This window comes from Heptranchias perlo, chromosome 25 (assembly GCF_035084215.1).
Source record: "Heptranchias perlo isolate sHepPer1 chromosome 25, sHepPer1.hap1, whole genome shotgun sequence".
Lineage (NCBI taxonomy): Eukaryota > Metazoa > Chordata > Chondrichthyes > Hexanchiformes > Hexanchidae > Heptranchias > Heptranchias perlo.
In genome coordinates, this window is record NC_090349.1 from 29,637,739 (window position 1) to 29,652,995 (window position 15,257).

Here is a 15,257-nt window from a genome sequence, read left to right on the forward strand (position 1 = left end):
TTTTGAGTAATACATATCAATATGTATTGAAGACTCTGGAATAGGGCATTACCACATGACTTTCTGACTTAGAGAGAAGAATGCTACGCTGAGCCAAGGCTGAAACTTGCCGTTCTTTGCACTACGTCCAGTGCTTCAATGTCTTCTGTGGCTCCGTAAACCAGTTACAAAGCTTTAATGAATTCTGAATGCAATCTGAATCTACAGATTATACTTCTGTCCTTTGAGTGCGGATGATTTATTGGGCTAGTTTTTGCACTTGTTAATTGAGTTGATTAATTTATAATCCAACCTGTGCCAATGGAATGAACATTTCGTCTCTCTCTGCTTGCTGAAAGCGTTCCAAGTTTGGTTCGTCTTAGCTTGGTTACTATGAGATTTATCCATAACCACAAAAAGCCCCCATCTCAACACTAATCATTGCCAGCATTGACATTCTTTAGTTTGATAAGTATTAAGATTTAAGTGCAAATTTATACTTACAATCTTTATCCTGTTCTAAGATATTTGCTATTTAACATTTAAATGTATACTTCTAAAGAATGTTTAGGGAAACTAACCACCTTGTTCTCATCATTATGCATAATAACTGCAAAATAGTATTTGACAAAGGAGAAACTGTATTAGTCAGTTGTGGCTTTTGACCTAAAATAATGCAACATCCCCAATGAGTATTTTTGTATTACAAGTTTTCTTCCAGAAGTTTAGTGGTGTTTCATTTTGCAGTTGAGGTTATCGTGGATTTTTGTATTTGTAATTTGTGCATGATTGACAATAGGATGCATGAATGAATCATGAGCAATTACTTACACTGGATTAAAATTAAAATCACGTGATTTCTTTTTCAGTCACATACTATTCTGTTTAATCATTAACCCCTGTTAAAAAAAAACAAGTTCTAGCAATGGTATACCCATAAATCATGTGCATGCAAACCATTACTGGATCAGACATGCTCATTCTAACACATGTACTCTTTTGTCCTTTTGTTTTTCTCTTTTTCATTGCTCATTTAGCTTATGTAATGCAGTATGGCTTTATTGTTCAAATAAAAATGTTGTTGAAGTAAAACTTTACTTGACCCAAGCTGATACGATTTTAATAGTTTAATCAGAATACAGATCTTTGTCCTTTTTGAAAAAAAGAGTATTTGCACTGAATTTCGACTGAGGGTCATGGGTTGAATTCATTCTAGTCTGTTCCGGATGATTAAGAAAGATTAACTAAAACACTACCCACACACCTCCGTTGTAAAAGAACAAGATCTCTGTGTTACACACGTTCAGGGTCCTTGGGTTGATAATCACGCACAATCTGTGCTGGGTCAGATGACTGATGGAGATGGCTGGAAAGAATCACGGAGGAGTGGGACCCTCAAGAAAGCTTGAATCAGATATGCTCATTCTTTAAAACATTAACACATGTACTATTTGTCCTGTGTTTTTCTCTGCCCAATCTGCACTGCAATGTTCCAACCAATATTTCACAAAATTTATGTTTGTCCATGGACAGAGTACTATTTGTCCTCAATAACCTGTTGCTATCCCACATAACATTAAAATAAATATAATTGTTGAAATTAGTTTCTGCTGTCTCCATCCAGTTCTAAGTGAGTGCCACTAGGCAGCACAAAGCTACTCATGGTTCAACATTAATTGACGTTGTTAGCTGCCTTTAGAATATATTATGGTAACATTGAATACAAAAGTGGAAATATGACCCAATTCTCATTACTGACACCACTCATCTTAATCGGCAGAAAATTCACTCCCCCTCTCAATGTTATTCAACTATACCTCAGTAATATTGCAAAGCAAGGAGATGAGTAAAATATTCCACACTTTCATTAACTACTTTAAAACAACAGTAGGATACATTTTACTAAATACAGAGACTAGATTCATTAAGCTAAAAGATTAAAATATATGGACTAATTTGAAATAGTCATCACTGAAAATACTTATGTTCTATCTTTACAAAAACAAGAGAGTACAATTATTAGGCTATTAGGAATAATATGTTAATTTGGCCTCATTTATAAATTCAGTTTAGGCAAATTATAAAATATATTTTTAGCTTTTATTAAAATACTGTTACAAAGACAAAATACCAAGTCACTATCTTTTACAACTGGTTTTTCACATATGGCTGTTTATACTGCTATCACTATTCAAGGAGGTGGGGGTCCAACGAGCTCCCAGCTAGGTATATTTTCAATGTTTTGCAAAGTAAAGCTAAGGATTGGAGAGTAGGAAAATGATAGGTCGCCATATTTCAATAGAAATATTATGTTACCAGTTCCACACAATACGCTTTCTTTTATAAAAAATAACCATGTTTTGACCTGTCAAAGTAAATCATTGTATTGCAGTATAGTGATTTATCAGACTAAGTGGAAGAGCACATTTCATCCATTATACTAGCCAGTCACACACTGTCTACATTTGCACAAGAATAGTTGCACAAGAATAGTTCCACAAAATAACTCAGTGAAATTGATGAAGTCGTTACATCGGTGTCCAGATACTGTTGCACTACAGTTTAATGTATCATATAAAATAATTAAGGGGTTACAAAGGTCAGAAAATCTGATTACATCATATTAGAAGTAAACATCCTTCAATCTGACAGACAATGCAGAAACAGATACCCAACTGCAGGGTTTCATATGATATGGCCCAACGGTTTCTGTTTTTCTCAAGTTATTCCAAGTTAATGACTAATATGCAATATTTTGAAAAAGTAGAAGCTTCAAAAGAAGCCTAAACATAGCTTCAATTCTTTCCATAAAAAGTATTAAATATAATCTGGAGTTATAGGAATATTTGCAATTAATCTAATTGACAGATGCCAGTTGGTAAAAGATATTTTAATCATTTCAAATTCAACACATGCAAACAAAATAAAGTTTTCTAATTCAGCAGTAAAAAGTCAATATAAAAAATGCAAAATATTGTGAATACATTTGAATATTGATTTTTCCCAATAGCATTTTAAATATTATCTACAGCACATATGCTGCAGATCATTATCCATTATCATCAAGCAGTTGCAAGGGGAGCTGACAAGGAGGCTCAGTTGGGTATTCTCTGCTAGGAACTTTGCAAGGTGGACAATTTTTGATCAAATGAATTGTCCTTTTAATACTTCAATTACAAAAGCTTTCTTACGTACTATTGTTGATCTGTAACATCTAATCGTTAAAACAAAGTTTTTACTTTTTCTTAAACCACGAAAGTTTCCTAAAATGCATTTCTTGGACTTTAAAAAATGTTTAATACTGTTACACAATTCTTTTCCAAAAAACTCAGTTGACAAATGCCCTGCCCTCGTATGAAACTGAGCCACACAGATCACAAAGGCCCCAAGCTTTTGTCCTCAGTCTGTGTTGAATTGTCAAATACGAACATACGAATTAAGAGCAGTAGGCCATTCAGCCCTTCGAGCCTGATCTGCCATTTGATAAGATCATGGCTGATCTGATTGTGACCTCAACCCTACTTTCCCATCTACCTACTATAACCTTTGACTCCCTTGTTAATCAGGAATCTATCTAACTCAGCCTTAAAAATATTCAGTGACCCTGCCTCCAACGCTCTCTGGGGAAGGGAGTTCCACAGACTCACGACCCTCAGAGAAAAAAAATTCTCATGTCTTAAATGGGAGACCCCTTATTTTTAAACTGTGGCCCCCAGTTCTAGTCTCTCCCACAAGGGGAAACATCTCCTCAGCATCTAACCCTTTAGTCCCCTCAGGATTTTATATGTTTCAATAAGATCACCCTTCATTTCTCCAAACTCAAGTATACAGGCCCAACTTGTCCAACCTTTCCTTATAAGATAAGCCCCTCATCCCAGGAATCAGTCGAGTGAACTGTGCCTCCAAAGCAATTATTTCTTAAATAAGGAAACCAAAACTGCACACAGTATTCTAGATGTGGTCTCACCAATGCCCTGCACAACTGTAGCAAAACATCTCTACTTTTATATTCCATTCCCCTTGCAATAAATGACAACATTCCATTTGCCTTCCTAATCACTTACTGTACCTGCATACTAACTTTTTGTGATTCATGTACTAGGACACCCAGATCCCTCTGTACCTCAGAGTTCTGCAATCTCTATTTAAATATACTGCTTTTCTATTTCTCCTGCCAAAGTGGACAAGTTCACATTTTCCCACATTATATGCCATCTGCCAAATTTTTGCCCACTCACTTAACCTACCTATATCCCTTTGCAGACTCCTTATGTCCTCCTCACAACTTACTCTCCTACCCACCTTTGTGTCATCAGCAAATTTAGCAACCATACATTTGGTCCCTTCATCCAAGTTATTGATATAGATTGTAAATAGTTGAGGCCCAAGCACTGATCCCTGTGGCACTCCACATCTTGCCAACCTGAAAATGACCCATATATGCCTACTCTGTTTCCTGTTAGCTAACCAATCCTTTAACTACATTCACACATGAAGAATGGCCAGTTGGCAGAGGTCCCAACACCCTGGCTACATACACTAGCTTGAATGACCACCTTCAGAGATGAGAGAACATTGGAAAAAGAAAACAAATGCATCACAGACTTAAATATTTTATTGTGGTGGTGTGTTGATTCCTGGTCTCCTCCCCCTTACACACAAAATAAGGTTCTTGTTTCTTCTTCCTTTTTCAGTTTGCTTGTGAATTTTGTGCTCATCAAGGTATGGAATATTGATGCTGGGGAATAGGCCATTTTCTGTTTTGGGCACTATATTAGCATCAAGCACTCTCAGGTCAGGCATAGCATGGTAAGCTGCAGAATAAAGTATTCTGCCCCCTAATTTGCCTCTGCCCCAACCTCATGAGACCACCACTGTGATATATTTCCATTTCCAGTAAGAGTCTCTATGCTCCCTATAGGTATCCTTGCTGCACTCTAAAGCTCTCCAATCCCCAAGTACATCGATTTCAAAATCCTTGTCCTCATCTACAAATATTTCCATGACCTCACTCCACCCTACTTCCACAACCTCACGTCCCTGCTTGCACCCTCTACTTTTCCAGTGATGCTATACTGTCTATTCCTCCCTCCCTCTTCTCTAAGTGGCAGTGTCTTCAGCTGCCTTCGCCCCACACTTTCAACTTGCTATATCCCACTCTAAGAACTTGCATTTATATAGCGCCTTTCACAACTTTAGGATGTCCCAAAGTGCTTTACCACTAATGAAATACTTTTGAAGTGCAGTCCCTGTTGTAATGTAGGAAATATGGCAGCCAATGTGCAGATAGCAAGGTCCCACAAACAGCAATGAGATAATGACAAGCATTTTAAAAAAAAACTGATGTTGCTTGAGAGATAAATATTAGCCTGGATACCAGGGAGAACTGCCTTGCTCCTCTTCAAATTAGTGCCATGGGATCTTTTTCATCTATTTAAAAGGGCAGATGGAGCCTCAGTTTAATGTCTCATCCAAAAGACAGTACCTCCAACAGCACTCCCTTAGTACTACACTAAAACGTCAGCCTAGATTATGTGCTCAAGTCTCTGGGGTAGGACTTGAACCCACAACCTGACCCAGAGGTGAGAGTACCACCATTGAGCCAAGGCTGACACCCACTTTCAAAAGCCTCCTTAAAATCGTTTTAGCAACCATCCTTAATTTTCTTTCCTACTCAGGTCTGAACCCTGTACTGTGAAATGTCTTAGGACATTTTGCTGCATTAAGGGGACCATATAAAAATAGCAAACTGCACTTCAATAGCAGTTGTCGTCTGAGCTGGATTTTAATAAGGTCCTTTTAACCTACTGTACCACTCAATCCACTTTTTGCTATGCATCTTTTCCCTGGCACACACTACTTCCAGACGTCTCATAGCACCAACTGCTTTGCAGTATTTGAGAAAATTCTGACAAATTCATATTTCTCTTCCATTCTAAATGGTATAAATAAAGTTGTTAATTTGATACATGGAAAATCATGGGCACAAATCATATTCAACTGCATTTCAGCATTTTGTTAGAAGTGCCAGGATACTGATCCATGTGTGGTAATCTGGGACATTTGGATGAAAGACCCTTAAATTTTAAAGATATACAGTTGATCTAGTGTAATGATGTTCATTTTGATCTGATCTTTCAAGCATTTAGTTCCAATAACTCAATAATCCAACTGTACACTGGTGTCCCCACTGCAATGTCCTATTATTGCTGTGCAAGCTGTTAAAGTACTGAGCTTCAATAAATACAGTCAATAGCACTTTCATTGGTACAAAAATAAAAGCTATAAAGATTTATTTTTCATAATGTGACATTTATGATTCAAACAAGTGGTCAGAACTGAGAAAAATATATTCATAAGTCTCATGTATTTGGATGAGAACTTCTTGAATTCCAATTCATTAATTGTTATGGTAAAAGGGGTATCACACAACTCTTTTTTTTAAAGTCAACTGCAGAGTATTTGCATGTTTTCTTCCAATAATCAACAAAATTAGCATGGCAAAGAATATTTCAAGTCAAATATTAAAACAAAGGAACAAACATTGCAACAGATATTGGGGTTAGTGTAGATGAGAAGTGTAGAGATGCGTTAATACACAAAACTGTCCACCTGTCACAAATTACCTGATACAGAATTGCCATCATTGGTTTGTCCCCATTTTCAAGATGGTAGCAGAACAGTGGGAATTACTTTAGCACAAGTGGCTATTGTTATGGAGACTATATCATTTAAAAGTAAATTGAATAAGTACTTGAAAAGGATGGAGAGAAAAGGCAAGAAAATGGGAAGAGATATGTCTGGTTGAAGAGTTAGCACCAGCACAGGAGCAGTGGGCTGAATGGCCTCGTTCTGTTCTGTAAATTTGCTGATTCTATGGCCTACTCATCAAGAGACAGGAGATGAATGGGAGGATGCAACCAGATAAATCTACTATACTGAGAGAGTTCAGAGTATTTAAGAAAAGGGGGCAGGCTCCATGAACCAAAATTTGGACCTTTCAACCATAATTCCAAATCTTTCTAGTGTATGCAATACTACAAATGTAGGTTCTGCTGAGCTGAGCTGAGCTGAAATCTACTCGAGCGGTATCGCTTAAGGTTGGATGGGCCTCAAAGTCAGACCGCAAGCTGATGGGCTTCAGAAATTGAATCCCTTCATGGCCCAGGAAAGAAAAAAAAACACTGGATGGAAGAATAATGCAATATTAGGACCAATCCAACATTATAAACAGTGCACTGTTTGTTTATTGCAGAGCAGCAAACAGTGACCAGAGAAATCAGTGGATCTCTAATGTAAAGAAATGAATGAACTTGTATTTATATAGCGCCTTTCTCATCCTCCACTTCACAGCCAATTATTTGGAAATGTAGTCACTGTGATATAAACAAACACAGCAGCCAATCTGTGCACAGCAAGATTCCACAATCAGCAGGAAGATAAATGACAAGTTAATCTATTTTAAGTTGCATTGGACATCAGGAGGACTCCTCTGCTCTTGATGGAATATTTTCTATCCACTTGAACAGATGGGACTCTGATTTAATGTCTCATCTGAAATATGGCACCACTGACCATCAGCACTGCATTGGAGTGTCAACAATAACCTGCATTTGAGTAGCACCTTTAATCTAGAAAAATGGCCCAAGGTGCTCAGAAGTGTAATCAGACAAAAATTGACACCAAGCCAAAGAAGGGGATACTTGAGGGGCAACCAAAAACTTGGTTTTTAAGAATGGTCTTAAGGGAGGAGAGGGAGATAGGGAGGTGAAAGAGAATTCCAGAGCTTGGGGCACAGCCACGATGGGGAAAAGGCAGGGAGGGGGGGATGTGTAAGAGGCCAGAGTTAGAGAAATGGAAAATTTGGGGGTGGGGGGGGTGGTGTTGCAAGACTTGTAGGAGGTTACAGAGATAGGGAGGGGAAAGGCCATGAAGGAATTTAAACACGAGGATGGGAATTTTAAATTGGAGGCACTGGGGAACTGGGAGCCAATGTTGGTCAGCAAGGACAGAAGCGATGGGAGAGCAGGAGCTGATGTGGAATAGGATATGGGCAGCAGAGTCTTGGCTGAGCCGAAGTTTACAGAATGTGGACAATGGAGAACATTGGAATAGTTGGGCCTGGAGGCGACAAAAAAAAAAAAATGAGTGTTTCAATCACAAAAGGGCTGAGGCATTGGTAGAGGCAAGTGATATTACGGAGGTGAAAGTAGACAGATGTAGTCAGTGTGAAGTCAGTTTTGAACATCGACGAACCACTGTCCAGGTTGACACAGTTGTGGAGAGTGAGTGAAACCAGCTCTAGGAGAGGCAGAGCATCAGTGGGTGCACTGCTGGAGACAGTGCAGTGGAAACAGAGGGCCGAAGAGTGGAGCATTGACCACAAGCCAGCAGAGGTTGATCCAGTGGTCCAGCGGAGGTGCATAGTAGCCTCAGATGTCAGCAGATCTGATGTGCCAGTACAGGAACGAGGGGCACTGGGAGTGAAACACAAGGACCAAAAGCAGTGAAGTTCAGGGAGCTAGGAGAGGGTGAAAGGTAAAATTGACAGGATCAGAGCAGATGAGGGAGCTGGTCAGAGGGGAGGAGCACACAATATCGGCACTGGCAGTAGGAACTGAGGAGCTGATTCAACCCAGTCCAGCGAAGTGATAAGTGATAGCAAAGTTCAGAAGGATAAGTGACTCAGCAGCTATGGGGAGCAAGTGGAAAGCAGCAATGCAGAGAACATTCAGCAGCAGGGAGCAGAATCCAGAGCAGGATGGGAACCAGCAGAAACAGATCAAAGCTAGCTCAGCGCAGAGTAAAAAATTGCCAATGGAGGAACAGAAAGTTGAGCCTGAAGCAGACTAGATACTGGAATGGAGGCAGTCTAGCAGACAGTACAGTCCCAAGTAAGGCTAAATTTCTGCTCAAATACCTGGAATGGGGCCTCAACTCAGGATTATCTGGCTCAGAGACAAGAAGGCCATCACTAAGCCAAGCTGACACTTGGTAAAAGATGCTCAAAGGACTTTAGTTAGCAATTGCTTTAATAGAAATGAGATTTGTTACTTATTATAAGGTTAAAATCTCTTTACAATCTATACACTTAACATGTAAAATATAACCAAACTACATTTCTAATTCAGACTGTTAAAGAATTCAAGAAATGTACATAATTATGTAACATTTTTCATTCTTAAAATTGCTGGAGTGAAATGTAATTTTGTTTGGGTCTCTGGCGATTCAATGCATTAGTGTGCAGCATCAGAGATTGGAACTTGATTTAATTCCGTCCTGGGCTCGCATTTATGCTCATTTCCTCCAGCTATATTTAAGAGATGAAGCTTTTGGACAGCAGAAGGGATGAGTAAGATAGATGTTCCATTTCAGGTTTCACTTTATTATTCACCTACTGATTGATCACCAAATTACAGAGTCAGATAATAGATACATTTCCATTCCTCCTTCCACCTCGTTTTCCTAACCAAATAAAAACACTAGCCATACTCTCAAAAGGAGACCAGTGTTTGAGGCCTGCTCGGTTATGAAGGAGAGAATGGGGAGCCATTCATTTTCATTCCTCATTTTGGTGACAGAGCGTAAATGCAATCGTCAAAAGTGTAAAAGGGTTAAAATGATGGGTAATATGTTACTTTTCATCAATCATATTTCACACTGCATTCCTGTAATGTGCTGTGAAACATTAAAAAAAAATCACAAAACAAAGAATTCATTTGTCGTCCAAAAACTTAGATGCATAGTAATATGTTGATTTTAGGGTTGAAATAACCTGCATTTCTATTGCACATTTAATGTAGAAACATGTCCCAGGCCTTTCACAAAGCCATAATCAAAAAAACGGACACCAAACTAAAGGAGATATTAGGAGGCTTGGTCAAAGAGGTGGGTATCAAGGAGGATCTTAAAGCAGGAGCGGTGGAGAGGCACAGGCGTTTAGGAAGGAAATTCCATAGAGTGGGGTCATGAAAGCAAGGCAGTAAATAGTGGGACAGAGGGAGGGGTGGATGTACAAGAGACTGGAGTCAGTGGAATGAGGGGTGTGTGGTTGTAGGGCTGGAGGAGATTACAGAGATAAGGAGGGGCAAGACTATGATGGTATTTAAACACAAGGATGAGAATTTTAAATTTGAGGCATTGGGGTCCAGAAACCAGTTAGGATAGAGGAGATGGATAAGTGACACTTGGTGTGGGAACGGATACTAGCAGCAGAATTTTGGATAGTCAGTCCAGGGGACATTGGAATAGTTGCGCCTGGAGGTGACAAAAGCATGGATGAGTCATTCATTGGCAGACAGAATCATAGAAAGGTTACAGCACGGAAGGAGGCCATTCGGCCCATCGAGTCCACGTCGGAGTGAGGAAGGGGTGGGAGTGGAAGTAGGCAGCTTTTATGATGTAGGGGTTATGGGGTTGGATTCAGTTCATGGTCGAATAGGGCACCGAGGTTGCAAACAGTCTGGTTCAGCATAAGACAGTCATCTGGGGGAGGGGGGGATGGATTCAGTAGCAAGGACTGAAGATGACGGCTTTGGTCCTCTCAACTTTTAGCAGGAGGAAACCGTGTCTCATCCAAGACTGGATGTTGGACAAGTAGTCTGTCGAGAGGGCTGGATGTCATCAGCATATATGTGGAAGATGGTCCCATGGCTGCAGATGATGTCATGTCAGCAAGGAGCAGCATGTAGATGAGGAAGAGGGAAGGGCCAAGCATGGATACTTGGGGGACCCTGGAGATAACTGTGCTGCAGCTGGAAAAGAAGGCATTGCTGGAAATCCTCAGCTACAATCAAATAGGTAAAAGCGGAACCAAGCAAGGGCAGCCCCACTGAGCTGGACAATAGAAGCGAGGAGATAGAGAAGGATAGTATGGAAACATAAATAATTCGATTTTATCAAAATCTACTAGAGTAAGATTAGAGGACACACAACAGCAAATACGAACATATGAACAATGACTGACAGGAAACGACTCACTGGTCCATCCAACCTGTCCCACACAACTGTGATGACTTGTGCATCACAATAAATACGCTCCCCACCCGAAAGCCATGTAATCTCCTGGGAGAGGCGAATAACCAGGTTAAAAACCCAGGCCAATTAGGGAGTAAAGAATCTGGAAAATTCCTCTCCAACCCCCTTAGGCGGTCGAAACTGGCGGGAGACCACACTGGCCTTGATTAATGTTCTACAGTACCTACCTTTTGTATGATGTGATCTTCTCCCCAGCCAGAAACAGGTCCAGCTCTTGCCTGAAGGGCTTCACCGCACAAGCCGGCAGCCTGTTCCACAGGTCCACTATTCTCTGGGAAAAGAACCACCTAATATCTAACCTAGTTCTGGCCTTACACAACTGGAGATTGTGACCCCTGGTCCTCCCTAATCTATTTAATTGAAACAAACTGTCTACACACACAATCTACTCCCTTCATCATATTACAAATCTTATAAATAGATCTATTAATTTTCTTCCAGGTATTTTCTCCAAAGTGTCAAACTTCTCTGATGTAACAAACATTATACAGAATGGGAATAGGTCAAGGTACCAAAGCTTGGTAAAAATTTTTTAATTTTCAAGGTTTATAATCACTCACTCTTAGCTAATTTGGCCTAAGTTTATTTAAAATATCAAGGGTTAAATATTTTGTTTTGAAAACCAACATAGCAGTTACAAAAATTAACTAAATGGAACTTCTAAAATTAAATTGAAAAGGTTTATTGAGTAAACTATACTAACCATGAGAATATTTCTCATTACCCCCTTCTCTAAAAAGGAAATATTGGTCACATTTGGACTTGGACCCAGCAGTTTCCCACCCTTATTGTGTCTCCCACTTTTGCACTCCAAATTGTGCAATTGATAAGTTCACAAGATAATTTTAGATGAGGGAGGCCATTTGGCCTGTCCATCCAGAGAGATCCTAATGCTCTTCTCCCATTGTAGCATCCAATTATTTCTTAAATGAGTTATATATTTGCAAACATCTTAGGGTGCTAATAAAAAATTTGAAGCTGGTTCATTTTTTCTATCTTCTTCTACAGGCCTCATCAACTGGAAGATCTGTGCCACAGTAAGTGGAAGAGACCTTTGGTGAATAACGTACTCTTCAGTGCAAAGCCCAAACACTTCCACCCTCCCCCCCCACCCCCCCAAGAGAATGACATAATTTTTCAGCGTAACTATGGTGTAAGTGCAACTCCACTCTGTCTCTCCCGCCCCCTCCCCCCCAGAAGAAATTTGTGTGTAACTGATTTACAGACAGGTTTTATGCCAAAACATCACTATGGGTGAACTTCATTGATCCCTTGTGCCACTTCTGAGATACATCTGCCAAAACCTTCAGCTGCTCATTTACATAGCTCCGCGTCCTATACAAAAGGTCAGCTTTGCACAAATAATGCGCCGGCATAGATTTAAATCCAAAAATTTAGGCCCAGTATGGCCCAAAGTCACCTAATATCAGTCTAACTAACCTTAGTGATTTAAAAAAAATTCTTGCCAAGACCTGCACTATACTTAACCAAAGTGCCATCCGTGTCACTGCAACCCACCCACGTGTTCAGAAGCAGTTGGAATGGCCTTCCTAATTGGCAGAACCCTGCTTTTCATAATAATGGGAGAGGAAGAGGGGCAGCAGAGGCAAGAGGCTGAGTGAGAGGCGGCATGGCAGGAAACAGCAGCCCAATGTATTCCCCTTATTGATGGCACTGCATTTGTACTTAATTTACCCTGGTTTTTACCTTCCGAAAATGAACTTAACTTTGTAATTAGGATGTGAATTGCTGTACAAATCAGTTTATAATAAAAGGGGAACAATTTAACCTAATATAAAATGTTCATGTTAAATCTGATGAAACAATAATTTTCCCTAAAGCTAGTGCACTGTCAGATATGTCATATAAAAAGAGATAAAAATGTCAATTTGTTACACATTCAAATCAGCCTCCTGGGTACTTTTTCCCCACAAGTCCAGTTTATTTCTGAAATGACTATTGATTAACACCTTAACATCAGCTGCAATGGTGGAACCCAAAGAGCATATCATCAGCATGAACCATATTACTAGTGTACAAATACACATAAAATGTCATACCACAAAATTTTAAAGTCACATCACACATTATGAAGAGGATACAAATTCAAACAAGGACAATCACCCAACAGCTGGAATGGTGGTGTACTGAGCACAGCCTCTTCACACACTAGGCAATTCACCATGTCATGATATTACATTACATTCATATGACCAGGTTTTAAGACAAATCAACATAGCAAATATCTGAATCTTGTATTTAGAGCTAGTTATCAGCGGAATAATGGATTTAGATATACTAGGATTATACAATAGACTTTAGTGTCAATGGGTCAATATACTCTGAGATCTTGAGTATACAATAAATACCCTTCACAATAATGCAACTTCTTCAGTGGCACCAGGGTGTCACATTTATAAATTCTGTCCATTATCAGTGCTTATAGGCTTCTGAAATAAACAAGGGAAATTAAACAACACAACCGCAGGGATCTTCTGCCAGTGATATGTCCTCAAATTGCTCAATTCTTCAAAATTATTTCATATGCCTGGAAAACATGTTGGGATACCTCTGGGGCTCTGCATTTCAGTGATAACTGTAACAAAAAGGTAGCAATATGATCAATAGCATAAGTATAGGGCCCCCCAAGAGTTTTATTGCATTGGCCATGCTGAGAGAGCATCTTGTAAACTATCCCTTGTCTGAAGATTACATGCTTACATTAGAAAAATGGAGTGTGCCCATTTCAACGAGGACATCACATTTCAATGTGCATTAATTATATATGCAAATGTGGCCATTACCTCCAAGAATTATGATTTTAGTGAACTCTAGCTAATTTTTAAACCGATTTAGGCTTTACCATTGCATTGGTTTGAAAAAGAGCAGCATTTGGCACTTCATGAATTTAACATTGATCAAACCAGCAGAGCATTGAACATGAAACCACCGGGTGGCTGTAAATCAGCTCATTCATACCAGCAGACAAGTATAAAAACAGCAGGTAATGATACACAGCCTCTCCAAACAAAAGGCTCCATTGAATAGCAATGAAGGCGAAAACCACTCTTTTTTTAATTAAATTGTATGAATAATCCAATTTGTAACCAGTAAAGGTCACAGCTGCAGGTTCTTTGAACCACTACGTGCAGGGAACAGATAAAGGATATCGATGAAATGTACCAATGTGAATGGTACAGCCTGTGGTTTTATGCAACAAATCCTTTTAAGTAAAAAGGAAAAAATAAATACCCTGTTTACACTTTTTGATAATGCACTGAAGATAATTTTTCAACCTATACAGCATTGATTTCCATCAGAGATAAAGCAATAATTGCCCGACATCTCCCTCTGGACTTCGACAATAAATGTAAGAGTGGTTTTCTAATTAGCAAGCAAAAGAGACATGAAAACTGAAAAGAATGAGTAAATGGATGTAAAGATTCCCTTTTTATATGCACACCCTACAGAACATTGCTTTGCGTTATGTACCATAGGTATTATATAATGGCACTGCTGCATTATTGGGATAAACATTTTTGAGCATTCATACTTTACCTCGTGGCTTCTGAATTATGACATCAAACACATAAAATTGCTTCATATAAATATTTAAGCAGCAAGTTATACAACATGTTACCAGCTTCAGGAGTTGATTATGGCCTGTACATATCACTGCTGAAACAATGATGCCCTGTTTGCGCACACAGCATCAAATTCAGCTGCTCACCTGGTGAGTACCAATTTTCCCCTCCATGCCCCCCACAGTTTATGTCAATTAAATGAGTGCTGTAAGCAAAACATGTTGTATAAAAATATAGGAGGGATTGATAGTTTGGCCAAAAATAGACCATCCATGATGTCAGATGTAATCTGTACTTTAAAAAAAAATGTAACAACTCTGTACCTTCCATCCCCTGTTCAATTTACAATTAATCATAATCCTCAATGTGATGAGAAACATAAACAGGACTAAGGAATTCTGACCACCAATAATTTTTAATTATAATGCTTAATTCACAGTTAAGCTCTTGCAAGTGGCATTGGAGTTTGTAACAAAGATAAATCACATTGCTTAAAATTTCCTGAAGACAGAAATCAGTTACTGAATATAATTTCAGCATCATCAGAACCAAATCAAACCCTGCGTTTACAATTTAAGTTCTAATCAACTACTTATTTGGGGAGTTGACGGTAAAAGGCTGATCCAGTCATCATGGGATAGTGAATCAGCAACACTG

General features: G+C 39.1%; 1 protein-coding gene across 4 annotated transcripts in view; it reads right to left on the minus strand.

Annotated features, from left to right (window-relative positions):
- Positions 1 to 12,904: 12,904 nt before the first annotated feature.
- ap1b1 (adaptor related protein complex 1 subunit beta 1) overlaps positions 12,905 to 15,257 on the minus strand; it is an 87,280-nt gene continuing 84,927 nt past the window's right edge. For all 4 annotated transcript variants that reach the window (XM_068005908.1, XM_068005907.1, XM_068005909.1 and 1 more), the window contains one exon: positions 12,905 to 13,612. In XM_068005908.1, coding sequence (XP_067862009.1) covers positions 13,538 to 13,612 — 75 coding nt within the window. In that variant the 3' untranslated portion in view covers positions 12,905 to 13,537. The remainder of the gene's footprint in view (positions 13,613 to 15,257) is intronic.